Source organism: Miniopterus schreibersii, assembly GCF_964146895.1.
Source record: "Miniopterus schreibersii genome assembly, chromosome: 5".
NCBI lineage: Eukaryota > Metazoa > Chordata > Mammalia > Chiroptera > Miniopteridae > Miniopterus > Miniopterus schreibersii.
In genome coordinates, this window is record NC_138106.1 from 19,969,600 (window position 1) to 19,995,753 (window position 26,154).

At 37.3% G+C, this 26,154-nt stretch overlaps 2 protein-coding genes across 4 annotated transcripts in view; both read left to right on the plus strand.

Annotated features, from left to right (window-relative positions):
* Positions 1-11,665, plus strand: part of MLF1 (myeloid leukemia factor 1) — a 33,227-nt gene extending 21,562 nt beyond the window's left edge. For 2 of the 3 annotated variants that reach the window (XM_081139161.1, XM_081139160.1), the window contains exons 4-8: positions 3,485-3,568; positions 4,618-4,746; positions 6,459-6,618; positions 8,440-8,578; positions 10,037-11,665. In XM_081139161.1, the coding sequence (XP_080995287.1) occupies positions 3,485-3,568; positions 4,618-4,746; positions 6,459-6,618; positions 8,440-8,578; positions 10,037-10,142 (618 nt within the window). In that variant the 3' untranslated portion in view covers positions 10,143-11,665. The remainder of the gene's footprint in view (positions 1-3,484; positions 3,569-4,617; positions 4,747-6,458; positions 6,619-8,439; positions 8,579-10,036) is intronic. The other variant, XM_081139162.1, reaches the window with a different exon arrangement.
* Positions 11,666-15,487: 3,822 nt separating this feature from the next.
* Positions 15,488-26,154, plus strand: part of GFM1 (G elongation factor mitochondrial 1) — a 35,287-nt gene continuing 24,620 nt past the window's right edge. Inside the window, exons 1-8 of the mRNA XM_081139159.1 lie at positions 15,488-15,676; positions 17,156-17,308; positions 18,156-18,288; positions 18,712-18,916; positions 20,754-20,870; positions 22,387-22,537; positions 23,618-23,775; positions 24,374-24,458. Coding sequence (XP_080995285.1) covers positions 15,587-15,676; positions 17,156-17,308; positions 18,156-18,288; positions 18,712-18,916; positions 20,754-20,870; positions 22,387-22,537; positions 23,618-23,775; positions 24,374-24,458 — 1,092 coding nt within the window. The 5' untranslated portion in view covers positions 15,488-15,586. The remainder of the gene's footprint in view (positions 15,677-17,155; positions 17,309-18,155; positions 18,289-18,711; positions 18,917-20,753; positions 20,871-22,386; positions 22,538-23,617; positions 23,776-24,373; positions 24,459-26,154) is intronic.

Here is a 26,154-nt window from a genome sequence, read left to right on the forward strand (position 1 = left end):
CAAAAATAAAAATAAAAGTACATTTAAATAGATGAATGAGCATTCACTTGGTTTATGAAAGGGATTGAAAGTTGGAGACATGCTTATGGTGACTTTCCAACAGGTGAAAGAGCACCAGGCTGTATGTAGATAGACAAACACATTTGGCAAAGCTCAGATAGGCTGCTTTCGCTAGGTCTCTACCGACAATTTATTCATGCTGCTTTTTCTTTCCCATGTCCAGATGTGTCTACTCTGCAACCAGCTTTTCTCCCACCCCTGTTTCTTTGGGCTTGCATCCTATTTTCTGTGATTCTAGTTTCTAACACACTTAAAGGCAATCTGAGGGGTAGCAGAGAAGAGCATGACTTTGGAACATTTCCTATGGAGGCATCTATACCCTCATGGAAAAGTGTGAAATCTTGTGTCAGATTTCAGCCATTTGTCTCCTTAAAGTTTGACCTTCCTGGCCAGAGTTTTTAGTGGGACAAATGATAAAGAAAAGAAGCAATTATAGCACAGAGTTATCAGTAAAATGATAGGAAGTTCAACATGCTATGGGAACACAGGTAGAAAAAGCCTGTAACCCTTTGAGGATACGGGGGTAGAGGTCAATCAGAGAAGATTCCCGAACCTTAAGGATTAACAGGAGTTAGTGAGGAAAAACAGGGAGGGGAGGAAAAGAGGGTTCAACACAGAGGAGGCAGGATGTGCAAAGACATGGACGCTAGGGGGTGCAAAAATATTTAGGAACCCTTGACCCTGGAATAGGAGTTGAAGGGTAGATACAGAGGAGGGTAGAGAGGTAACCAGGGACTTCTTTCAGCCCTGGCAAGGATTGTGGACATTAGCATAAGAGCAGAGGAAACAGTTTACGAATTTTCATCAAAATAGTAATAGAGTCAGGTTCTCATCTTTGAAATGTCATTGTGCTCATAGGGAAAAGAGAGTAGAAGGGACCTCAGCGGAGGCAGGCAGGCCAAGAGGCTGTTAAAGTGTTGTGAGTAGCATTCATGGTAACTTCTACTTGGGTAATGGCTGTGGTGATAAAGAGAAACAATTTCGTTTGAGCAACAATTAACGAGGTGAAGGAATGGATAGAACTTGGTGATTGGTTGGCTTGCAGGAGCAGTAGAGAGAGGGAAGGAAAGTATTATACCCATTTTTCTGGTATGAGGGATTAGGTAGATGGGAATGCCACTGAGATAAAAAACAGAGCATTGATGCTGGGTAGATATGAGGGCAGGATGGCCAAAAGGATCATTGCAGTTTGGGGCCTTTTGTATTTGAGGCATTTGTGGGTTATCCAGGTAGATCTACTAATCTGGTAAATGGTGGATATAGGGGTTTGAGCTGAGCTAGAGAGAATTTGTTTATTCATTCAGCAAATATTTATTGAGCCTTCCTATGTGCCAGGAATTATTTTTTAAATATTGGGTGTATAGTAGTGAATAAGACAGAAGATGGCCCTACCTTCACAGAGATTATTTTTATTGAGTGGGAAGACAGACAGTAAACAACAGCATGATTTCAGGTAGTCCAAGTACTTCCAAGTACTCTGAAGGGTAAAGATACAGTGAGGGAGGGGGGAGGGGAAGCAGAGATTAGTTCATGTAGGAGGCTTTTCTAAGAAGGTGGTACTCAAATGATGAGAAGAAACTACCTGCGCTAAGAGTCTAGAGAAAGCATTCAGGCAGAGAGAAAAGAGCATCTGTACAAAGCTCCTGAAGGTCTTACGAGTCCACTGGAATCTCAGCTGTAATTTGTACCCCTACTTTTTGTCACTCCAAGGTGTTGGGATACCCCACAGCAGGTACAGGTGGCTGATTTGACAGTGAACTGAGAAGAGAGCAGAATATATCCAGACATCTGCTCTTCTCCCCTCCTCCCCACCTGCCCGCCCTCCCCCTCTCTTCCTTGGGCTAGCCCTCTTTCAGCTCTCAAGAATTGTGTGTCTTATGCAGCCCTGATCCTCAAGCTACTATTAAAACAAAGTATTCAGAATATTTCCTGAACCTCTGAAATGCAGATTAATTCTATTGCAGTCCTTTGTGTACAGAGATGTATCAGCATCTCCTAAATGTGTGTTTGTGTTCTATGCTGTGTTAAGTGCACATTTTAAATATTCACAAAATTATGGCAATTTGGTTTTCCCATCTATTTCCCATTGTTTCTAGCAATAAAAACCCAACAGAAAGCAAAAACATAAACAGGCCTGTGATAATTTTTTGTTGAGTCCTAGCTTGGCACACAGCAGAGAGTCTCCAGCAGGGCTGAAATATCAGCATTTTACCACAGTGCCTAACAGGATTCAAAAGACTACTCCTGCTTGAGTTACTTGAACCAAACATTCTCTCTGCTTTATAATAGTAGGCAGTGCATTGGGGACACAATGCATGCTTAACTTTTTAATTTCTGGTGAGTATTCCAGTGATAAAACTTAAGTTATTAATAGCAGAGTTTTCTAGAGCTGAGTTTCTCAAAGGTGACACTGCTGATATTTTGGGCTGATGATTCTTGTTCTGTGGGGGCTGCCCTAAGCTTTGTAAGATGTTGAACAGTATCCAGGCCTCTATGCACTACATGCCAGTCATACAGCCTCCTCAACTGTGACTAACAAAACTGAGTATTTCTCTGGATAAGTCCCCTGGAGTCACAGTCTCTCTTGATTGAGAAATCACTGTTCTAGAGGAATTCTTAGCAGTCCTCCTAAAGGAGTCTACCTTGTGCTTCAAGGGCATGCCCTCCTGGGCCTTCAAATGTAGGAGGCAAATTCAAGACCTATTAGTAGGGTGTGTTAAGCTCTATCACTTGGACCCCACAATGATAAAAAGCTGGGGTAGCTCAGCTTTTGTGAGCCATGTGGTACTGGTGGAGGTGACACTGGTATCTTATGCCCAAGTTTTATTTGTTTGTGTGGTGGGGTATTAAGAGAGGGAAGAAAGAAAGATTTGAAGACTAGCATATGCTAGAGCTGTACCAGCCCAGAATACATCACTCTCTGTTTAAATATTACCTAAATATGTTTTGAGAAAGTTGATGAATGATATGGGTGTGTATATATGTTTTTGCATGTACAAAGTAGGGCAAAAGTAGGTTTACAGTTGTTCGTATGGAAAATAATACAATAATTAATAAATTATAATACAAGAATAAATTCTGTGTTTAACATATTCACAACTGTAACCTACTTTTGCCCCATCCTATGTCTGTGTGTGTGTGTGTGTGTGTGTGTGTGTGTATACACACATATATGTATACATGTATTTATAGTGTTACAGCTCCCTAATCATTTATATGTTGGCTGTTTGGGATTTTGTGTATGCTTTAACTTTTTTAACAAATCATTTTCATTGTATAGTTCTTAAATTATCTTTGCCTGGTCGATTACTGCATGAGATCCCACTGCATAAATCGAGAAAAAAAATCAGCTTTTTTGGAAAGGTTGATTTGTTTCTTTTGTGTTATACTTAGAATTAATAACATACTTCCTAATATTCTGTAGCGTACAGATGTCAGCCCTTTTCAGGCAGTGGACCGAATGATGTTAAATATGCGAAACAGTATGCAGGAATTACAAAGAAACTTTGTAAGTACTAAAAAAGTGATGAGAGCGTTTTCTGTTTTTGGTACCCGATATTAGAGTGGCTTTCAAACTCTTTTTAACCGTGATACACAGTGGTTAAAAATATATCTTATATCATGATCCAGTACACAATAATTGTATACTGTATAAATAAACCTGAAAAAAAGTTTCATGAGAAAATGATCATGCTACTTACAATGTGTGCTGATATTTTCTATTTTATCTCATATTTTTTAAATCCTGGTCACAACCCACAAAATTGATTACACAACCAACAAGTTTGACAAAATAGCATTACTTAGCTTTCAAAATTAGAGAAATTTAACCTCAAGAGCAGTTGTTCTGCTGAAGATCACTATTATAAATGAACATTTTATATGAATTTAGATTTCTTTATTTTATAACTTGTCTACTTAAAAGGAGTTGTATCATCTAAGAAATTAAGTTTTAGTGTTTAAAAAAATCTGAAAATAGAAATTTCAGGAATGATGTTTATACACTGGATTAGATCTATACAGTCCAAATACTTATAAACTAGCGCTAATGCTCTTACTTTTCTACTTATAATATTCACATGAAAACAATAACTTGGTTCGATATGAAGAGGGCCCATATTATTTTAGTCATCTAATTTGAAATCTAAGGATAACTTCAGAATGATTTTAATAATGTAGCAATCTGGTACCCACAAGATGTATAAAACTCTTGGTGTATGGCCAGTTGGCTCAAGGTTGGCAAACTAGCACACAGACGTCAACCACTGACTAAAAGTATCACAGCATCTGTATTTAAATCTAAGCCATAGGCCTTTGATCCCAAAGGCTGAAGGATCTTTGAGTGAACTGCTTGTTATTCCTCACAAGGGGAATGGGAATTGGTTGCTAAAGTGGAAGTAAGTTAGGCCTTTCCTGGGGGTGCCATTTGGATACACCATGCCCATAGCATAGTATCCTTAGTAGAACTTCTGGCTCGTGTTGTTCCTTATTTGAATTCTCGGATGTTAATTTTTCATATTTGACTAAACTCTCTGGATTTACAACTTATATTTCTAGGGTCAACTTTCAATGGACCCAAATGGACATTCGTTTACTTCTTCCTCAGTTATGACTTATTCCAAAGTAGGTGATGAACCACCAAAGGTTTTCCAGGCCTCAACTCAAATCCGTCAGGCTCCAGGAGGAGTAAGTATTTCCTAAGCTTTCTGAGAGCTTTATAAAGTTGTTTAATGATAGATCACCTATATGAAATGTTAGTTAATAACATTTCACCTGGTACTGTGGGGGTGTGGAGGGAAAGGAGACCCATGTCACTGTGAGAAACAATCAGGCATTTTGTGTCTCCCCTACCCTACCTTTATTCATGTAAATATCTATTGATGTTTATTACCTTTACATGTTGACAGGTATATAGACACTAAAAGAAGTTTTTGTTTCATGAAACAAATGTCTACTTTTAATTTACATTTAAAGTAAATGAATTTTTTAAACTCATGAAATATTTCAAGTGTACAGAAAGGTATAAAGAATAATATAAATACTCGTATTCCTTTCACCCAGTTTAATCAAATCACAATATTTTTCTCTAAGTGCTCTCTTGTTCTGTTTTCATTTTAAGCAAAAAACTTTGCAGATGCAGTTAAAGCTTCCAATGTCCTTCTTCTCCTTGTCCCTTTCCCTTTTCTCCCTTCCCCAGAAGAGCCATTTTCCTATATCTGGAATTTATCATTCTTATGCATGTTTTTACAATTTTACTACTTATATATGCTTCATGAACAATATAATGAATTATTTAAATAGGTTTCTAAACTTTATATAAATTGTGTCATAGTGCATGTGTCCTTAATAACTTGACTTTGCTCAGTAATATACTTCTGAGATTTATTCAAGTTGATATAGCTCTGCTTTCCATAGCTCAAGTGTGTAGCTCTGCTTTCTTTAACTTTTAAATAGTATCCCAAATATGAATATACCACAGTTTTTAAATATATTTTTCTACTGATTAACATTTAGGTATTTAAAATTTTTAATTTAATCATATTTATACAAGTCTTCTTGTGCAAAGGCTCTAGGAATGGTATTGTTAGATTGTAGTAAGGGTGTGTCATTTTCATTAGAAATTACCAAGTTACTATCACACATTGATCGAAGCAGTCAGCTTCCGCAAACTCTGGTATGAGAGTTCACATTTCTTGATTTTCCTGTTAATATACTTATAGTAAAAAAATTTAGGTTTGCCTGTCTAATGGGTATGAGTGGTTCATTTTTTAGTTCTTACACACAAGACATACCTTTTAATGATGCCTTTGCAATAGTGCAGCTAAATCATCTCAGGCACATTAATTTTAACTTGCTGTAAATGTTATATGCATCTTAAACATAAGCAGAATATAAATGTAGATGTCCTACAGCAAACCATGTTAATAGTTTTTGGCTATCATAAATATTCTGATAACCCATAGAGTTCATAGGTAGGAGTCATGAGATTCAATCCCGTCAACATAACTGCTGGATAATTAGCTACCCTTACTTGTAGGAATGCTAGCACGTATTCCCATCTATTACATTGTCAAGCAAGGGCAATGTTGAAGGCACTAAGTTCCACATAATTAAGTTATTCTTTATTTTAATATTTGATTACAATTTTGAAAAAGGTTAGTTGTTTTGGTTCTATTTGTCCTAGACATTTTCATTTCAAGCCATTAAGGAAATATCAGAGAACTATTACCATAATTTTACTGCAAGTTGGTAGTGGAACTGACTACCCATTATTTTTAGAACAGTAGATTTATGGTCTAATCTCTATAGTAAATAGGCCCTGAGAAGTTTAGAATTATATCCATTGTATATATATTTAAATAATAGCTTATTTTTTAAAATTTTCTTTACTTTTACAGGTAAAGGAAACTAGGAAAGCACTGAGAGATTCTGACAGTGGGCTAGAAAAAATGGCTGTGGGTCATCATCTCCATGACCGAGCTCATGTCATTAAAAAATTAAAGAACAAGAAGACTGGAGATGAAGAGGTCAACCAGGAATTCATCAACATGAACGAAAGTCAGTTATCACAGAAAACAGCATGCTTCCTCCTAAATTTAAAACAGCACCTGTACTGGGGAACTGGAATATTTTTTGTAGAAACATTTCATAAGATGTCGTTTTGGGGTAGTTTATGAATGTGTAGGAAATACCTTATCAAAGTAATAGAATTGTGGCTTCATAATTTCATAGTAGATAATTTTTTATAATGCTGAGCGTCATTTTTTGTTTTCTATTTGGGAAATGGAATATTTTGAATTGTTACTTAGTAAGATTCAGTTGGCTAAATGAGTTTTTTAAATATTTCTGATTTTCACAGAAGTACATTTGAAAAGTGTAAGAAAGTATAAAGAAAAAAATTAAAATGATCTGTAATCTCAACCCAAAATAACTACTATTAATGTTTTAGTGTATTTCTTCCTAGTAATTTTATGTATGTATAAACATGCATACTTTTTCAAAGTTAATATTTTACTATCTATATAATTTATATTGTGCTTATTTTAAATCTTTTTTTTTTTTTTAATATATCTTTATTGATTTCAGAGAGAGGAAAGGAGGGGGAGAGAGAGAGAGATAGAAACATCAATGATGAGAGAGTCATTGATCGGCTACAGCCCGCAACCTAGGCATGTGCCCTGACCGGGAATCGAACCCCGATCACCTGGATCCTAGGTTGACGCTCAACCGCTGAGCCACGACAGGCTGGGCCTATTGTGCTTATTTTAATTCTTCATTGTAATTTGTGAACAGTCACCAGTGATATTTTTCAAAAACATTCTAAATGGTTACCTAAAAGTTTTATCATGAATAGGCCATAATTTATTTAAACGGTTCTGTATTTTTGGATATTTAGACTTTTATATCGATAAGATTTTTGATATTATTAGAAATATATCATATATATATAATATATGATATGTATGTATCAAGTAAATCTTTTCATTTTCTCGATTTTTATATTCACTTTTAAAAGAATTTAAATCTTTCCCATATCCTAACTCTTCTCATTATAGTTTTTAAGTTATATTCATCTCCTGTTTTCAGAAATTATTCTGAATAAAAGTATTTTATCATAGTAAAAGGTTTGAATTATTGTATACTTTTAGAGAAACAATTTCTCTTAAGGTTGGAGTTTAATAAACTTGTTCTTGTGCAATGAAATGGAAGTCACAACATCTTAACCTTTAATTTTAGCCTTTATAATTTTGTCATATTGAAATATATACAGAATACTTCACAATAATTAACATGTTGAAGAAAAAATGTAGTGAAGGAATACATTTTTATAAAGGCGATCTGAAAGAACAAGTATTTATCTGTTGTCATTTATATCTGTTGTTGTTATGGAAGTTACATGACCTACTTCCTAACAACATAAATTGACAGTCAAGGTGAGTAACCAACCTGTCAGGAAACTGACAACAGAAGCCTGTGAGGCCAAGTTACACAGGAAAATGGTGAGGTTGATAGGAAGTGCTGGCCACAGGAGGAGGGTCCAGCTGCAGAGAAAAGGGGCGATCACTATGGGAAGGCCCAGTGAAGAGGACGGTGAGTGAGTGTAACTGGGTCAAGAAGTCCATTGGGTAGAGTAATACGATAGCCAGAAACCAGATCATCAATAACAAAATTATCAAAAGGAATAGGAGAGGAGCAAACAGAAAAGGAAGTATATCCTGAGTCAGAGACCTTTATATTTATCTGGAGCAGTTTCCTGCCTCTATCTTGAGGTCAGGCTGACAGAAACATCAGGCTAGAATGAAGTGTGTGGGGAGCAAGGCATTTACTGACAGTTGATACCTTAACACTTTTGACCCTTTGTTTCCATATTTAATGTAGGTGATGCTCATGCTTTTGATGATGAGTGGCAAAATGAGATTTTAAAGTACAAATCAGGGGGACAGTGGCGCAATCTAGAAAACACCAGGATGCGAAGTGTTGGGCATGAGAATTCAGGATCCCGAGAACTTAAAAGAAGGTAAAAGTTATTTCTAAAACAAATTGTGTTGTTGAAAGAATTATTAGGAAAAAAGTTACCTAATTTTGTCTCTGTTATCAAGAAGTTCTCATTAACATCTAAGTTGTTTGTGTCAACAAATCTTTTGTGAAAGCTGTAATTTTACATTATATCTAAGTACTCCACACAAATTTAATTTTATACCTAAGAAACCAAAAATATTTCAGGATTACATAATCAGTAACTCACTAGCAAATTGTGCTTCAGAAGATAGGAGCTACATCCCCCTAAGGAACTGTCACCTGCTGTTATATGTTTATTCATGTGAAATAGGTGTTAATGTGGATGTAGTAAGTGGGAGTCACGTTTCATAGCAAGTAATGATTTTGGTATCTAGAGATAAGGGAAAAGGGACTGGTTTTAAAGGCTTAACAAAGCTTTCCTAATAAGTAAAAAATCAGTATTTAATGGTAAATGCATTTTCAGACACCTGTTTAATGTTTAGCAATATCTGTATTAGATATTTCGGAAGTATTTTGCAAAAATTTAGTCTCCTCTGGAATTACCTTTGGAATAGCTGTGAAATGGAAATGTTAAAGATTATAGGGATTTTTATGCATTTAGTATATATTCTAGAGTTACAATTGAATTTGGTTCTCTGGGGGAAAAAATGGAAAACTGTACCTAATTCCTATTGAAATCACATGAGGGAGAGAGACAGAGAGAGACCTCAGTAGGCCTTCAAACAGAGACCTGTTCAAGGCATAAAGGGGAGGATTGCCGCAGAAGGCTTCACAGAACCAGCGGTAGCCAAGGGGGTAGCAAAGCAGAAGCCTTTTACAGAATTTCATGTGCTAGCATCTTTCATTTTAAAATAACTGTTTGGAGTTTAGAGCCCTAATATTTTCTATAGAAAATCTGCTCCCATATTAACTTTAGATGATATTTGTCTCACTTTGAAAAGTTTATTGATAAAAACCCAACAGTGGTAAGATTGACTATGAAATCCAGGTCTCAGTGAAAGAATGCATGTTCTTTATAGATAATCTATAAGTGTGTGGTCCTATCAGGGACATCTTCTGTAAACTAGCACTGTGTGATAGAACTTTCTGAAATGATTTTCTGCAGAGATGGAAATGTTATATATCTGTACTGTCACACTTAAAATGTGGCTGGTGCAACTGAGGAACTGAATTTTAAAATTTTTATCTTAATTAATTTAAATATAAATGATATTACTATGGCTACCGTGCCGAACATCATGGTTAAACCATACATCATTAAATCTATCTCAGGAAAGCAGCTGCTGCTTTCCTAAATGTTAAGTGAAATAGTCTGCAGTGTGTTTTTCAAAGCTATTAAGGAACTGTGAAGATAAAACTTTGCTTAAATTACAGTGGTTTTTAACATGTTTGTATTGATTTATAAACTGTTGACCATTTAAAAAATGGTATTAATTTTCATATGAATATTTCTCAGGGAGAAATCTCATCAAAATCCAGCCATTGAACGTGGAAGAAGATCAGATGTTTTTGTGGACAAGCTCAACATCAGAGGGTCACCTGTGAAAATCAACAAAAAATAAACGCCACGCATTTGATGTGTTCAGTTTGGGTTGTTTTAACAGAGAAAGTAATGGTGCTGGGTAATACACATAAGACCAATCTCTTCTTGTCAAATCAATACTATACTTAGCAACTTTCTTCTGATATGTCAGTGTTTTCTTGGAAGTGCTAGCTTTATATTGTCTCGACTTTAGAAATAAAACTTTGATTTTCAACTGTGTGACAAAGTTGTTAAACATTCAATCAAACTCTTTCAAACATACTAGTTTTTAAAGCTCACATGCTGATGTTGCTTTCCCAGTTATTTTCCTGTCAGCTGTGTATTCTTTGATACAAGATAATGTGAAGCTAGTTCTATGTAATTAGTTATAAGAAAGTTAAACGTTAAAAAAAAATGGCCTCGATTTTCACTAACACTACTCTAGAGTCATGTTAATAAAGTTTAAAATTATTTAGCTCAAATTTTATAATGTGTTATGTAGCTAGCTAGCTTAAAGATTTTTAAAAATAAAGCAAAACTATGCTAGTACTTATGAGAAATTGTCATTTTGATAAAGAAAATAAAGGTCAAATAGTTCATCTTCAAAGCAGTATTTTAAATTGTTAATATACATGAGTTTTCTTATAGTCTCTTTATACAGTATATTTTTTGTTCTTTATTACATTCTTAACATTTATCAGGCTTTACATTGACCTTTCTTTGTAACTTCTTAAGGCAGCATATTTCTACTCTCCTTTCCCACAGACAGCTTAATCTGCCTCCACCGTTAACATTCTGACGTTGGAGTGTCCTTGGAGAAACTCTGCTCAGCCTTTTTGTGACATTTAGAAAAATGCATTTGGTATTCTGCAAACCTGAGTGATTGATTGTCTCAAAATTTCTTAGCTAGGTGATGTGTGTGTTTGAGCAAGGTACTTAATTCAGTCGGTCCCCTTTTAATTATACCAGTAAAAATTCAGCTCTACCGTTTTTATTCTAGAATTCAAGCATTAACTCGTTTTTATAAAAATTACGTTTGAACTTTATTAGAATATAAAATCTTGTTTCTTGTCTTTGTTGTTTCAAGGGAAAAAATAGAAGAAGAAATACACTATTGCTCTATAATCCTGACATCTTCCCTTTTTGACTTTGAAGTAGAATTATGTGATTGTGCTTATAATCAATCATCTAGTTTTCTATATCATATCCTGTTAATTTTACTAGTCTGTTTCATGCCTTTAGTCACTAAGATAAGATGCACATATATCAATTAATTTTTATAATGAAAAATGATTGTGTATTAGTTACAGATGTTAAAATTTTTCTTTTTTACATACTTTAGTGTACTAATAGCATACTATAATACATTGGGTAGTTGTCAAAAGGCATAAATGTTAAAGAACACTTTTGTTTAAATTCACTGGATAGAGCAAAATCTCAAGAATAGATACTGTAATTTTCCTTTTGTAAATCATTATACTGATGATGACTGGAATCATTATATTCAAATATGAAAACACTTTAATAAATGTACTTAAAACAATATAATTTCTGTGCATCATATAGCAGAGAATTCATGGATTCTTTTTCCCTCCCAATTTATTTACCTTAGAAATTAAATAAAAATGGAATTAAATATATTTCTTATCCCATAGTGCTTCCTAAGGGGCCACTAGACATATAGAGATTAAATGTCAAATCTTTATGTTCATGTGATGCTGAAATTGACTTTTTTGAGAATTTATTTTTACCATAATGCTGAAGTCAACCAGTATAAAAAATAAGGCACTCTGTAGCTTGTAGTTCACATATTATTTTTTCTTAATGGACAACATTGATCTTTCTGGTACCCTGGGTCTTTGGGGAATGCAAGGATATTAACAATTTGTTGAATGTAGCCTTGATAATAAGGCCAGGTTGCTCAGTTAGGCCCCTTACCACTTTAGAGATTTTCCTGGTGCTGGAAGTCTCAATGATGTTCTCATCACCTTCATGACTTCGTGTGGCAGTGTGACGGTGTTTGGAGGTGGGGCTTATTGGGAGGTGATTAGGTCATGAGGGTGGAACCCTCATGAATAGAATTAGTGACTTTATCAGAGAGACCCAGAGAGCTCCATTGCCCTTTCTTCCTTATGAAGATAGTGAAGTTGACTGCCTTAGAATGAGGGAGTGTTTTCTCACCAGACACCAAATCCCCCCGGCCTTGCTCTTGGACTTCCCAGCCCCCAGAACCACATGAAATTTCTATCATAAGCCAACCAGTCTATGGTATTTTTGTTACAGCAGCCCGAATGCACTAAGATAGTTGTCTTAAGCTGGTCAGTCTAGGACTATTTGGAGATTCTACTGACACTCGACTTAGACCCTTACTGCAATGAATAGGCTCTTCAGTTTGGTAATTATGTACATGTCTGAGACCTCTTAAGACCCCTCTGTCCCTGATTTACATGGGTTTTGCAGTAATCTGCATTCTGATGATCTCTTTGGCCCCAGTATCATGCTGGAGTTTGGAGGTTCTGATCAGACTGGTGTCCTCTGGTGAATTTGGCTATAAACACATCTATCTTCTGTCTGCTTCCCCACCATCTTATATTATTTGTCCGTGAAAACTTACCTCAGTCTTGCCTTTGTATGAGAAGCTTGTTTTGGGGGAATCCTGTCCACCCATGTTGCCTTCTAACCACGTTTCTCAGGTCAGTAGTCAGCCTGAGACAGACATAACAATGTTTTACATTTGATAGCACATCAGGCAATTTTTCATGGGTTTGTCAGCTAATAGATTGGTACTACCTCTAGCATAACTTCAGCGAGGAATTGTGTGACCACTTTGGGGAACTGTGACACGTTGAAGACTCACTTGAGAAGTACCTTAGAAGACAACACCAGAAAAACACAAAACCTCAAGGGGACAGCCTTTGTGTTATTTGTCTAAAGTTAAAGAGAACATGTAATTTATGTAGAAGGCCGCCCATCTTTTATTTTCATACTTCAGGGCTTTTTAACTATGTGGTTTATATTTAAACTCCTCTCTTCTTGAGGAGGGAAGGTAATTAGCCTTTTACACAGTTTCATATTTGTGTTATTGAACAAGGAGGCCATTAGATTGAGGTGGCTTTAGTAACCCGTGAGCAAAGCAACACCTAAGCCCGTAAGGCCTCAGGTTAAGAAATTGAACCCTAAAGACACCCACAAACAGCCAATGAGGCTTTCGCAAGTAAGGCAACTGCTTAAGCTATAGCCAGCCAGAGTCGCCTTGCCTTGCTCCTGCCGCCTCTGACTTTTCCCTAGCTCCGTTGGTTCAGTGCCCCTGATCACTTCCAGGCTGACGCTGCCCTATTGGAATCGATTTTGCTCAAACAAAATTTTTAAAATACCTCAGTTTATTTTTTAACAGTATAAAGCTGGCTCTAGCTAAATTTTAGCTAAATTTTTAGTTTTTTAAGTCCTCAGTTAACTTTTCAAAACCTCAGAAATGTTAAATTAAACCTTATATACTTGGACAATTTCTAAGTAAAAGTGATACAAAGCTTTGGTTGCTAAAGATAGTTTCATTTTATCTTTATATATTATAAAATGACTGAACACAATGTGCAAATAGGTTGAATGATATTTATATATGTGCATTTACCACTTTAAAACTTAACAGGCAATCTGTAATGTGTACTCATAAAAATTGACCCAAACAGTGCTTGGCTTTCTGTCTTTCAGCTTTCTATGTAAACAAAACAAAATTTGATTACTTTGGCTAAAAGTGGTATTAATAAAAATAATTAAGAATATAGTTGGTATAATTTTAAAGAAATATGAATATATATGCACACAAGATAATGAGTATGAATCTTTACTGAAGGAAATTTTATTACAGTGGTAATTTCAGTGTAATAGATAAACTTTTATTTAACAATTATCTTAGAATTAGAGTAAAAACCTTAATTTTATTACCACTTACATAATTATGTATTTAATTTATATATTTTAGACAAATACATATAAAGGCTTGTAAAGACTACATTTTTAAAAACCTATACATGAAAAGGTTTATTTAAAGGTATATTCAACTTTAATGACTATCAAAGGAGCTAATAAATCCTTTATTGTAAATTAATACATAAATGATATGCAAAAATTCATCGAGTCTAATTTTTTTTCTTGTTCCTTGTAATTTGCTTATTTCTATTTATTTGACCTTGTTCATTCATTCATAGAACACATATTTATTGAGCATCTAGCACATGCAAGGGGTTAGAGCAATTAACCAAATCACTGTCCCAGACGATAAGCGCGCACAGGACCTGGGGTGGCTGAGCAGCTCTGCGGGAAGGGAAGCAGCTGGGGGGGGGGGGGCGGCGGGAACTGCTGCTGTCGGGGAGTCGGGGAGTCGGTCCGGGAGCACCTCGCTGACGGGCTGTTTGAGCGGAGAGAAGAAAGAAGGGAAGGAGGCCCCGGTTTCCGGGGCAGAGCCGGCTCGTCCCGGAGGAGGAGGCCCGTGGGGCTGGCGCGAAAGGGCAAGGGAGGCAGAGCTGCCCTGGGCTGCGAGCCGGCCCTGAAGGTGGCGGGAGGGGACGCGGTTCCGATTTCCTTCTTAGAATTTAGTTCTGGGAACTTTCAGACTCACACTAAAGTAGAACCGCCACCATGAGTTCACTGGCTGGAGCGTGCACAGAGAAGCGGCCTGACTTTGGTTCCGGTGCTGACGGATCAGCCCAAGGGCTGGTACAGTAATTCCGCGGGGGGGGGGGGGGGGGGGGGCGCAGGTTCTGCATCTGCTTCCGAAGGCAGTGCCGACAGCGCGTGCTCGCAGGTTAGGGGTGTCCAGCAGCGCTGTCAAAGTGACGAACACTTTTCATACGGGCGACTCAGCGGAGTTCCATTCATGCGACGAAGACTGCGGACGGGTTCGGGAGGAAGATCAGAAGCTCCGCCTTGGACACGACGTTTGAGATGCCGCTAAGAGGTTCAAGTGGAATAGCAAGGATGCTGCCTTCCTCGGCCTGGGCATGTAACGAACATCGAACAAGGACTGAATATCTTGAAATGAGAAATGCACAAATAGTTCTTATTTTCCCACGTTCTCTTCAGGTCATGTCCTTCAGAGTAATTTTTTATATTTGTAATAGCATAGATAACAATTTTGCATTTTTCCCACTTAAAGTCTGTTACAAGCATTTTCCACGTTGCTATACCGGCAAAACAGTCACGGTTAAGGCTGCATCTTTCTGGGGTGTGCAGAACCTTGCTCAGAGCCTCGAAGCGACTGCACTTTCTCCTCCAAGCCGGCAGAGGGCGCCCCGGCAGCGGAGGGCGCAGCTCTGCGCTGAGGTCCGGAAGCTCCTCCCTCTTTCCCTTCTTTCCGCCCTCGCGTCCTTCGCTCCGGAAGTGCTCTTCCGGCCCCGCCTGCCGGCGTGACTTTGAACGCTCCCGGTGCGGTGCGGTTGCCGAGCAGACCCGGAGCCGCGGGACCCTCGCACGTGTTCTGCGTTTGCCATGAGGCTGCTGGGCGCGGCGACCGCCGCGGCTCTGGGCCGCGGGCCGCTCCCGCGGGTCCCGGCCGCCCTGGGCTGGCAGGGGAAGCAGGTATCAGTGCCCGGCGAGGCGAGCCCGAGCCGGGGCTGTCCCCGGGACCTTGCGGCCCTCCGGGACCAGGGAGGTAGTGACCCCTCCTTCCCGACAGCTCCGGACGCGGGCGTCGTGCCCGTGCCGAAAGCTCCTCGTACGTTCACACCTCGGTGCTCGCGAGCAGCGCCCGGTGCCTGGGAGGCTGGGCGCGCCTCCATTTGTGGCTAAGCCTCTACTGTTTGCTGTGCCTTAGGGAGAAGTGACGAGTGAAAGGCAAGACCGCGGGAAAATGAGTGTGGCCAAGGCTCGAACCCAGGGCCTCTGACTCGGTGTCAGGCGCTCTTTTCACGGCAGAGGGTGGCTGTCCCGCCTGCGCCCCCCTTCAGCCTGCCCCGGCGCCTTCGAGTTGGCGCTCGAACCCCCCTTTACTTTTCTGTGCTCTTGTTTCTGCCCTTTGCGGGGCGGGCGCAGAATGAGGTGGGGTTATAGCGGAGTGGAGCCTGGCCTGTCACGCACCCCCACTGCTTCGCTCGCTGGTCTCCCCGGCGTTGACGCGGCTGAGCGCCTCTCGCCCAGGTTCCATCTCGTATTTGACCCATCTTCACGGTCTTCTGCTTCCCTTTTCCCAAAGGTGGCCGCAGTGCATTTGGATGTACAGTCCTTTAGGAAGAGGTTTATATTGTGTCTTGATTCCATAAAATGCAAGATTGCCCCCCCCTTCCCCTGATTAAAAAAAGTTTTAAAAAGCGTCATTGATTGGTTTTGTGTAGAAGGAATTGGACACCTTCTGTAGGCTGCCTTGGAGCTGTTGGCACCGCTGCCTAGAGCATGTAAGCCCTTAAGCATCCTTGCTTGCTGTGAACTACAATAATGGGGAAGCAAAATAATCAGGTAAAATTTAAACTAGAAACTATTTCCTAGTTGTTGGGAGCTTTCTGATTTTATCAGCCCCCATGTATATTTTCAAGCCTGTAACATTCAGTAAAAGTATCTGCCCCTTTAATTAATTTATTTGAATATCTTTTTTTATTTAATTATTTTTAATACTGTCTTTTCTGTCTTCTTGCAGTCTCTCCTTTGATTTGCAGGAGTTGCAGGTTGAGACATTTACTCTTTTGCCTTTCCAGGCTGTCAGATGTGTGTTTTTTGGTGTTTTTGTTTTGTTTTTTGTTTTTTTTAAATATATCTTTATTGATTTCAGAGAGAGGAAAGGAGAAGGAGAGAGAGAGATAGAAACGTCAATAATGAGAGAGTCATTGATCCGCTGCAGCCCGCGACCCGTGCATGTGCCCTGACCGGGAATCGAACCCCGATCACCTGGATCCTAGGTTGATGCTCGACCGCTGAGCCACACCCGGCCGGGCGTGATGATGTTTTGTATTCACTGAAATGCCTTGGAGGAAAGATGTCCACACAACCCATTCTAATTGCCCGTTGTTACCTTGTAAAAAGTACAAGGAATTGAGCTTTGTTTTTTGTTTGTTTGTTTGTTTTCAGGTTAATTGGAAGGTCTGCCGATGGTGTTCATCGGGGGTGATTCCTAATGAAAAGATAAGAAATATTGGAATCTCAGCTCACATCGATTCTGGGAAAACTACATTAACAGAACGAGTGCTTTACTACACTGGCAGAATTGCAAAGATGCATGAGGTATCTGGTTCATGTTGATTCCAGATTAGTTAGAGCTTTGTTTTAATTGTTTTGTAGTTATGATTTAATAAACTTCACAAAACCTGCAAGGTTTAAATGATAACAGTGGATCTTTAATCAAAATCATATCACACAGTGGATAGCTCAAGTAGGCTTAAAATGTTGCTCTGAGGAATCTATCTAGAAACCATTACTGTAAGTATACTGAGTCTTGAGAATGTTAAATCAATACAATGTACCCTTAAGCAGCCATTAAAATAGTATTTACATAATTTTTAATGTTATGGAGAGATGTTTATAATAAGTGGAATAGTGGATTTAAAGCGATGTGTAGTATGAGCTTAATAGTTTAAAAAATACATATATCAGAAAAAAATTATTTAAGAAAATCTTGAAACTCTCCTGAAGAAATTACATATATCAATGAGTAACTTAACTCTCCATTTAAAAATTTTCTTCAGATGAAGATCATCTTCTTAAATCACATACTTTAAAAGCTGAATCCTGCCCACTGGGCTTCAAAATCCACATGTAGCAGAGCAGGGAAAAAAATCTGTTCTCTGAGCAGATTAGCACAAGACTGGTGGACAGGAAGAGTGCCAAAGTAGCAAAGATGGCTCTAAGACTGGGTGATTGCTCTATGGCAGTAGTTGCTGAGAATGGCAATGAAAAAAGGGTTAGCCAGGTAATCGAGGGCAAAATCTGTAATGAGAGAGTATGTTTTGATAAATTAGGCTTCTCTGCAGGTTGTGTCATGTAACTCCCTGTGTTCTGGTTCCATCTCAGTAAAGATTTCTTTATTGGAATGCAGGGACAGAAAAATCTGAATTGCTGTGCTTGTGTTTAGGTGAAAGGTAAAGATGGAGTTGGTGCTGTCATGGATTCCATGGAACTCGAGAGACAAAGAGGAATCACTATTCAGTCAGCAGCCACCTATACTATGTGGAAAGATGTCAATATCAACATTATAGATACTCCTGGTGAGTTGGGTTTTTGGTTCTATTGCAGCTTGTTTGGGCAAAAGCACAGTTACCTCTTTCCTCTACTATGACGCAGCTCATTTTTTAGTCACATTGTGCCCAGAAGTGTGACTGAGTCCCTGGTAGAGAAATCATCTTTTTGTGGGTTTCCTGAAAGATAGTGCTAGTAAATTTTGAGTAGGAAGGTTCTTGCCCTTTACATGTTGCAGCTGATTCCAAAGGTTCCCATGCCCTTGTCTCTTTTTGAAATGATCTTGTTGGACCCCTGGACCTTATGGTGAGTGGTACTGGTGATTTTAAAAGTTCGCATTCTAAGTAGAAGACTTATGTGATGAGCAGGGATACAAAAACTTTTAAGTATGCATATTATAAAATTTCAGACTGCTCTTTTATGATGCTCACACACTTCTTTGTCTCATTTAGGGCATGTGGACTTCACAATAGAAGTTGAAAGGGCCCTGAGAGTGTTGGATGGTGCAATCCTTGTTCTCTGTGCAGTTGGAGGGGTGCAGTGCCAGACCATGACTGTTAATCGGCAGATGAAGCGCTACAATGTTCCATTTCTAACTTTCATTAACAAACTGGACCGAATGGGCTCCAACCCAGCCAGGGCACTGCAGCAAATGAGGTACTGAACCTTAGAAGGAACAGAGGGAGTGTGATGATCTGGATAACAAACTTTATATCCAGAAGAACAGTTAATTCAGTGTCATTAAGCTTTATCCTTACATTTTCCCCCCTTTTAAAAATGTATTTATGTGAGTGACTTACCTTATGAATGGAACATTGAATTCAGTAGTTTGGTTTGTGGTGTGATCGCATCAACTGCCTTCTCTGTGAAATGGGGAAAATATGACTTAAATTGTAGGGATGTTGAAGGTGAAGTCCAAAAACAATCTGTCAGTTTATACTGTTTTGCTATAATTAGAGAAGTTATAATCTAAAGTAGATTCTAAAAGTACTTTGTGTTTATTTAGACAAATCTTGAGAATCGTCTTCAGTTTAACTTTTACTTGAGGAATATAATTAATGCCCCAAAGTAGTATGCTGTATTCCCTTGTATGGTAAAATACCTGCTAAGATAACAGGAGTATTCCTTTCTGTACCAGACATAACCCAGTGCTGTTTATAGCACGTTACATTTTGCACAATTCTCTTTTTATTTCTGATAGCCCTTGAAAAGAGTCGGTTTTACCTTTCACCACCTGTAGATGTGTAAATGGAGCTGTAGTTTCTACTCATGTTTCACAAGAATGCTGATGGACATAGGCAGCAAAGTTTGTGTCATTGGAGAGACTAAGAGATGTGTCTGGTGACAAAAGATCCAATGTTGAGGAACTTTAAGTGACCACATTGCTGTGTGCACTTGATGAAAGTGATGTATTTGAGCATATGAGAGAGAAATTTTTTCTTTATTGGATACTTGCAATATTTTCTGGTAAAATGAAACATTTTCACTTTTTATCTTTATTACTTATATTTTACTTGTTGGCAATACAGGGCCTCTTTCTACCAAGTCTTTTTCTGAATTTTAGGAATGTTCTCTTTTTAGCATCTATTTGCCTACTTTGGTTTGCTCCACTCCCTTTTTACCTGTTTCCTCATTTGTAACTCCCATTAAACAGATTTTGAAACTTCTGAATCTGGTCTCTGTGTTTTAACTTTTCTACCATATTTTCTCCTACTTTCTCTCTCTGTTTTGCACTGGGAATGAGCGAATTCTTGAGGTCATTCTTCCAGTTCACTCATCTGCCATTCATTTGCATCCCTTCAGTTATTTAGCCTGTTTTTTGATTTTTAATTTCAGCAATTATATATAATACATTTCCTTAAACTTTCTTTTATTGCAGTGTCTTGATTAATAGAGCTAATTCTCAGATCTTTACATTTTATTTTCTTCTAGTAACTCTCTCCTTGGAGGTTAGCACTATTTCTTGAGCTCACACCTCTCTTTCAAGCTATTGGATTCCTTCACATATTTGGTGATTCCTAGCCATCTAGCCATAATTATAAATGGGCACCTAGAATCTAGGTAGCTAGAGCATATTTCTTCTCAAGTGAGAATTCCTGCCTGTGAGTGTAGTTTTTATTCAGTGGTTGTGCCTGATGGGGTTACAGGCTGATAACAAGTGTCTGACTTTGACACCTGCTCTGAGAGTTTTCCCCTAAGAACTTCTCTTTAAACAGCTGTGCTCTGTTTCGCTAGAGTCAGCTGATTCAAAGAATGAGATGTGGGCATAGTTACTCTACCATCCTTTTAGAGTTCTTGTTGCCTAAATAGAGTTGTGAGCGTGATGAGTTTGGTTGTCAGTCTGTTCCCAGCTGCTTTATATATTTTCTGACCTGCTGATCACACCCCTCCCAGATCTACAACATCTGTCATTGATTTCTAATATTTATTTTGTCATGTCAAAGGGATTTGGGGAGGAAAAAAGGAGGTAAATATATGTATTTTTATCTTTCAGGTCTAAACTAAATCATAATGCAGCATTTATGCAGATACCCATTGGTTTGGAGGGTGAATTTAAAGGTATTATAGATCTTATTGAGGAACGAGCCATCTATTTTGATGGAGACTTTGGGTAAGTGTTAAAAATATACTGTTAAGCTCTTACATTTTAAAAAGTATTGAAGAGCCCTGGCCCTTATGGCTCAGTTGGTTGGGCATACTTCTTGAGGGACTTCCTTCCTTTGCTATGAATTAGGATTGCTGGTCTGGCAGGTGGGTAAAGGGTGTCGTGATCAGTTAAATGTAGAATTTATCAGCCATCTTGTAGGCAGGGAAAAGATGGGCACTGTCCAGCGGATGAGCTGTTTCTCACACTTCTTGTGTGACAGTTGAGTAATGACAGTAAGTTTCTACTATTCCTCAGAATGTAAGGCCCAAGAGGACAGGGGTTTTTATCAGCTTTATTCATTGCTACTTCCCCAGCCCTAGAGCTTTCTGGTATATAACAGGGACTCAAAAAATATTGGTAAGTACATGAGTAAATCTACATCCCCAGAATTACCAGGGCACAAGTTTCTATCTTCTAAAGTAGAGGCTTCTAAACTTTGTTGTTCACCAGAACTACAGGTGGTTAATATACCTGCCCCCTTTCCCAGCCCTGGACGGGGTTTGTATATTTTGAAAGGACTCCACAGATGATTCTGACATTAAAAAGTCTGTGAACCAGAGAGCTTGCCAGAAAGGAAGAAATTAAGTGCTAAAGACTATAAAGAGTGTTCTTTAGAACTATTGGCAATTGGCTTTTACGTTTCTATTTAGTTATTTAATAATCTGAAAAGATTATTATTTTATTGACATTAGCTTCCATTTGAAAAATACTTTGAGCCCTGGCTGGTGTGGCCCAGTCGGTTGGGCATTGTCTCGTGCACCGAAAGGTCACCCGTTCAATTCCCAGTAGGGCATATTTCCAGGCTTGCGGGTACAGTTCTCCATTGGGTCATGTGCAAGAGGCAGCTGATTGATGTTTCTCTCTCACGCCGATGCTTATTTCCCTCTCCCTCTCTATTTAAAAATACCAAAAAAAAACTTTGAAAACTTTCATACTAATATTTCTAAATATCAAGTATATTCATTTCTCAGTTGTATATATTTTGTTTGTGACTCTTACCTATTTGGCCCCTAGAGGAATGGAGAACTGGGGCAAAGGTTGAAAAGTTTGTCATATTTGGTAACCTTTTTTTACTATAAAGTGGGGTATTCTGGGTTAAAAATTGTGTGATTGGGTTTGTTCCTAATGGGAAGGAATAGTCACGTCTCTAATCCTGCTTGTAAGAGACTGTGACATTTGGGTTAATTTGGTTAATAGAATTTTCAAGTGCTCACCTGGTTTTGGAGCCAGAGGCTTTGAATCTTGGCTCTTCCATTTACTAGTAGAACAATCTGGAGCAATTTGCTTTGTCTGTTTTGCCCGCTACCTGTCTGAATTTTAAAGATATCCATTAGTATTATTTGCCATATTAAGACAAATATATCAGAGCTCTTTCTCATCTAAAAAAACATTTTAGCTATTAGTTTAGCTTTTTCATTGGTGCTTTATAGATTTAATTGCATATCCTTAAACTGCCAAAATATAACTTTTCTTCACTTAGTCAGATTGTTCGCTATGGAGAAATTCCAGCTGAATTCAGGGCAGCAGCAGCTGACCACCGGCAGGAGCTGATTGAATGTATTGCTAATTCAGATGAGCAGCTTGGTGAGATGTTCCTGGAAGAAAAGATCCCCTCAACTTCTGATTTAAAGGCAAGTGCTCTCAAAATAAGCCTTATATTAACAAGGTTAATATAACGTTTGGTTTTGCACAGAGGGAACATGATTTTATGCTTTTATGCATGGGTTTTATTAATAAAATCGGAGTAAATTTATTCAACATAATTGGTTTCTTCAAAATATACTTGACATGGCATATTATTCTGTTATATAACAGTTTTATATAACAGTTTTATATAACCAAGTGACATTATATAATATAATATATTTATTATGTTATTTTATATGAGTTATATATAATATCTGAAAATGTAAAGGGGGGGGGTCATAGTTTGTTTAGAAAAGAGACTTAAACAGCCAACCTCTTGAGTATATCTTTATCAAGAAGAAAGAAGATAAATATAGAAATGTTATAGCAATAAGTATGTATGTTCTTTAAAAAAAGAATAAATCAGTTAATTAAAAATTTTTTAATAGCTGATACTTTCATATGGTTTAAACATTTAAAAAGTATACATAGCTGCTCAGTTCTCTGTCCCCTCCCTAAAATAGATAACCAGTTAATAAGTTGCTAATGTATCTTTCAAGAGATTTTTTAAAATATATACATTTTTGTTTTATTTTACACGATTAGCATACTGTTTACACTGTGTGTGTATCTATTTCCTATGTGTATATATATACATTATATATTTTTTAAAATACGTTTGTATTGATTTTGAAAGAGAAACATCGATCTGTTGCTTACTACAAGCACCCTGACTGGAGATCGAACCCAAAACCTGGGCATGTGCCCTTACCGGGATTTTATCCCGCAACCTTTCGGTGAACGGGACAACACTCAACCAACTGAGCCACACTGGCCAGCAAATTAAAAATTAATTACATTCCAAGAGTGTTGAAAGCAGCTTCCTAGCCCTGAAAAAGGAACTTATTTTTTCTTTGTTTTGTATTTTGACCTTAAGTTATGGAAGACCTGATTCTAATCTCTACTAGAGCCAGTGCTCCAAAGAGTATTAATTTATTTCTTTCCTTTGTTTCATTTGTAATTGATCTGAAACACAAAATGTAATTTTCAGGTTTGACTAATCATTGTATTTTTTTCTTTTGTAGCTTGCAATCCGAAGAGCTACTTTAAATAGGTCATTTACTCCTGTCTTTTTGGGAAGTGCCTTGAAGAACAAAGGAGTTCAGCCTCTTTTAGATGCTGTTTTAGACTACCTCCCAAATCCATCCGATGTCCAGAATTACGCAATTCTCAATCAGGAGGAGTGAGTCTTGGAAATTGATTCTCATTTTATGCAGAAATACTTTAACATTTATGCACTATGAAGGAATGATTCTTGTAGTTGTGTTTGTGTTATTTTTCATAATTTACTAAAACAATCACCATTTCTATTTGGGTAACAATTTTGGCATTACAAAAATGTGTATTATACCGGTTCTCATAGTCTATCTGTGGGTTGGAGGCATGATTGGTTTTATTAGCCATCAAGGTTTACAGCATTAGAAAATGTTCTCATTTGAGACCAGCTGTTCTCAGTCATACTAAAAACAGACTTTAAGAAGCAAACTTTTTTTTGTAAGCTCTCATTGATTATTTTTCTTTTCTTTCTCTACCAGACCATTTCTGTGTGGGGTTTTTTGTTTTTGTGTTTTTTTAAGTTTCCTCTGGTCCTGTCATAATGTAGTGACTACGCCCAGAGCAGCTATTCTTACAGATCTCTTTCAGTGAAATTTCACTGATATGTGAGGTCAGAAGTGTTTAGCACATGTGCTTTTTCTCAGATAATACTCTAATGAAACAAATTGATATAAAAGAAATATCAAATATTGCATCTCACAGAGTTGTATTTCTTTTATTTTAAGTGACTCGAAAGAGAAAACCAAAATCTTAATGAACTCCAAAAGAGACAATTCCCACCCATTTGTAGGCTTGGCTTTTAAACTGGAGGTAAGTTGCTTTCTAATGTACTTAACTGCTAAATGAAGAAATTTTCTTTTAGGCTTTTATTCCTATTACCAAATGACTCTTCTGACAGATTTGGGTATAGGTTTCTCCGCTGTTACTCTCGTTTCCCCCTTCCCATACTGACTGTCTAGAAGGAAGGTACTATGCACAGCCCACACTTACAGAGTGGGGAATTAGGCTCTGCCTCCTTGAGGGAGCAATATCGACTTAAGTTATTTGGGATTCTTCTGTAGGGGAGAGTTGTCTTTTCTCTCCCTTTTAATTCATTTATTCAGTCATTTCCATCAGTATGGACTTACTGATATTTACTTCGTACTTTGAGTCACAGTCCAGTAGCACGTTACTTATTTTGTTGCCTAGATCGACCAGGTGTGGCCATTGCAGCTCTTTCAGTTGGCTCCTGAGTCTCTTTGACATTCTCCAATGTTTGCTTTTCTGACTGCTTTCTCCCTTTCTGGCATTACAGTATGCTCCAGGCTTATCTTATGTATTCCTTGCCCCAGCCCTAGAATCAGCCATTTCTGTAGGAGTCCTGGTTCTTTTTTATAAACAATGGTATTAGAAACCAAGATTTGGCCACTGGGTATACTTTTTGTTGGAGTGTTGTTGCTTCTGTTCATATTTTATGTGGGGGAAAAAGGTGGATAAGTTGGAAGTTTTAACAGTGGTATGAATGGAATTATATTTTGGGGGCTTTTTTCTAGATTTTATTCTGAAGTTTTTACAAATATATTTCTTATTATCTCTAAAATGAGAAAAAAGTAATTTTAAATTAAGAAGTAGAAATAACAATGCAGTGACAATTTTTATGCATAAAACTTTTAAAAATGTGTGTTTAGGAATATTTTCTTAGGATTCTCAGAATAGCAATCATTGTATTAAAGGTATGGAATATGTTAATATTTAATGGTTTGTGTTGCCAGATTGTTTTCACATGTTCAGAATTAATGTATTGGATTATTTCAGAGACTCTTTATCAGCATTGAATATTATTTATTAAAAATTATTACATCATAAATGAAAAATGGTATTTAATATTTCATCTTGCCTTAATTCCTAATGATAGAGAATATTCTTTTCATATACTGTATTTATTATGCAGTTGTGTTTTCTCTTTTGTAATAGTCTTTTATTTTTTTTAAATTAGGGTAAAAGTATTTTACTTATTTGTTTTATGAGCTTTAATAAAGTTGATTTTTTAAAAGCAGTTAGTACTTAAAATTTTATATAGTCAAATTTATCAGTCTTTGTTTTTAGTCATTCTCTCATTTTTAATCTTAGAAACCCTCTTCTTTGAATATATTTAATAAATATTTTCTCTTTTTTTCCTACTTTTTTGTGGTGGGATTTTTTTTTTCATTGTTAATCCAACTGGAATTTGATTTACTGTGTGCTGTGAGGTAGGATCCAAATGTATCTCCTCTGCCCCCAAGAACAATTGTCCAGTTACCAGTTTTCAACAATGTTATACTTTTCCATTGATTGTCATGTCTCCTTTATCTATTGATAAATGAATTAAGCATTTTAGATATTTATACTATATTCTGTGGGTTTTTCAGTCTAATTTGTGCTAGTTCTATTTTATATCAGTCTTAGTTTCTTCTCATTATCATAGGTTTTCAAAAATTTTTATTTTTATCCATTTCTCTAAGTGACTTTTAAAATCACTAATTAAATG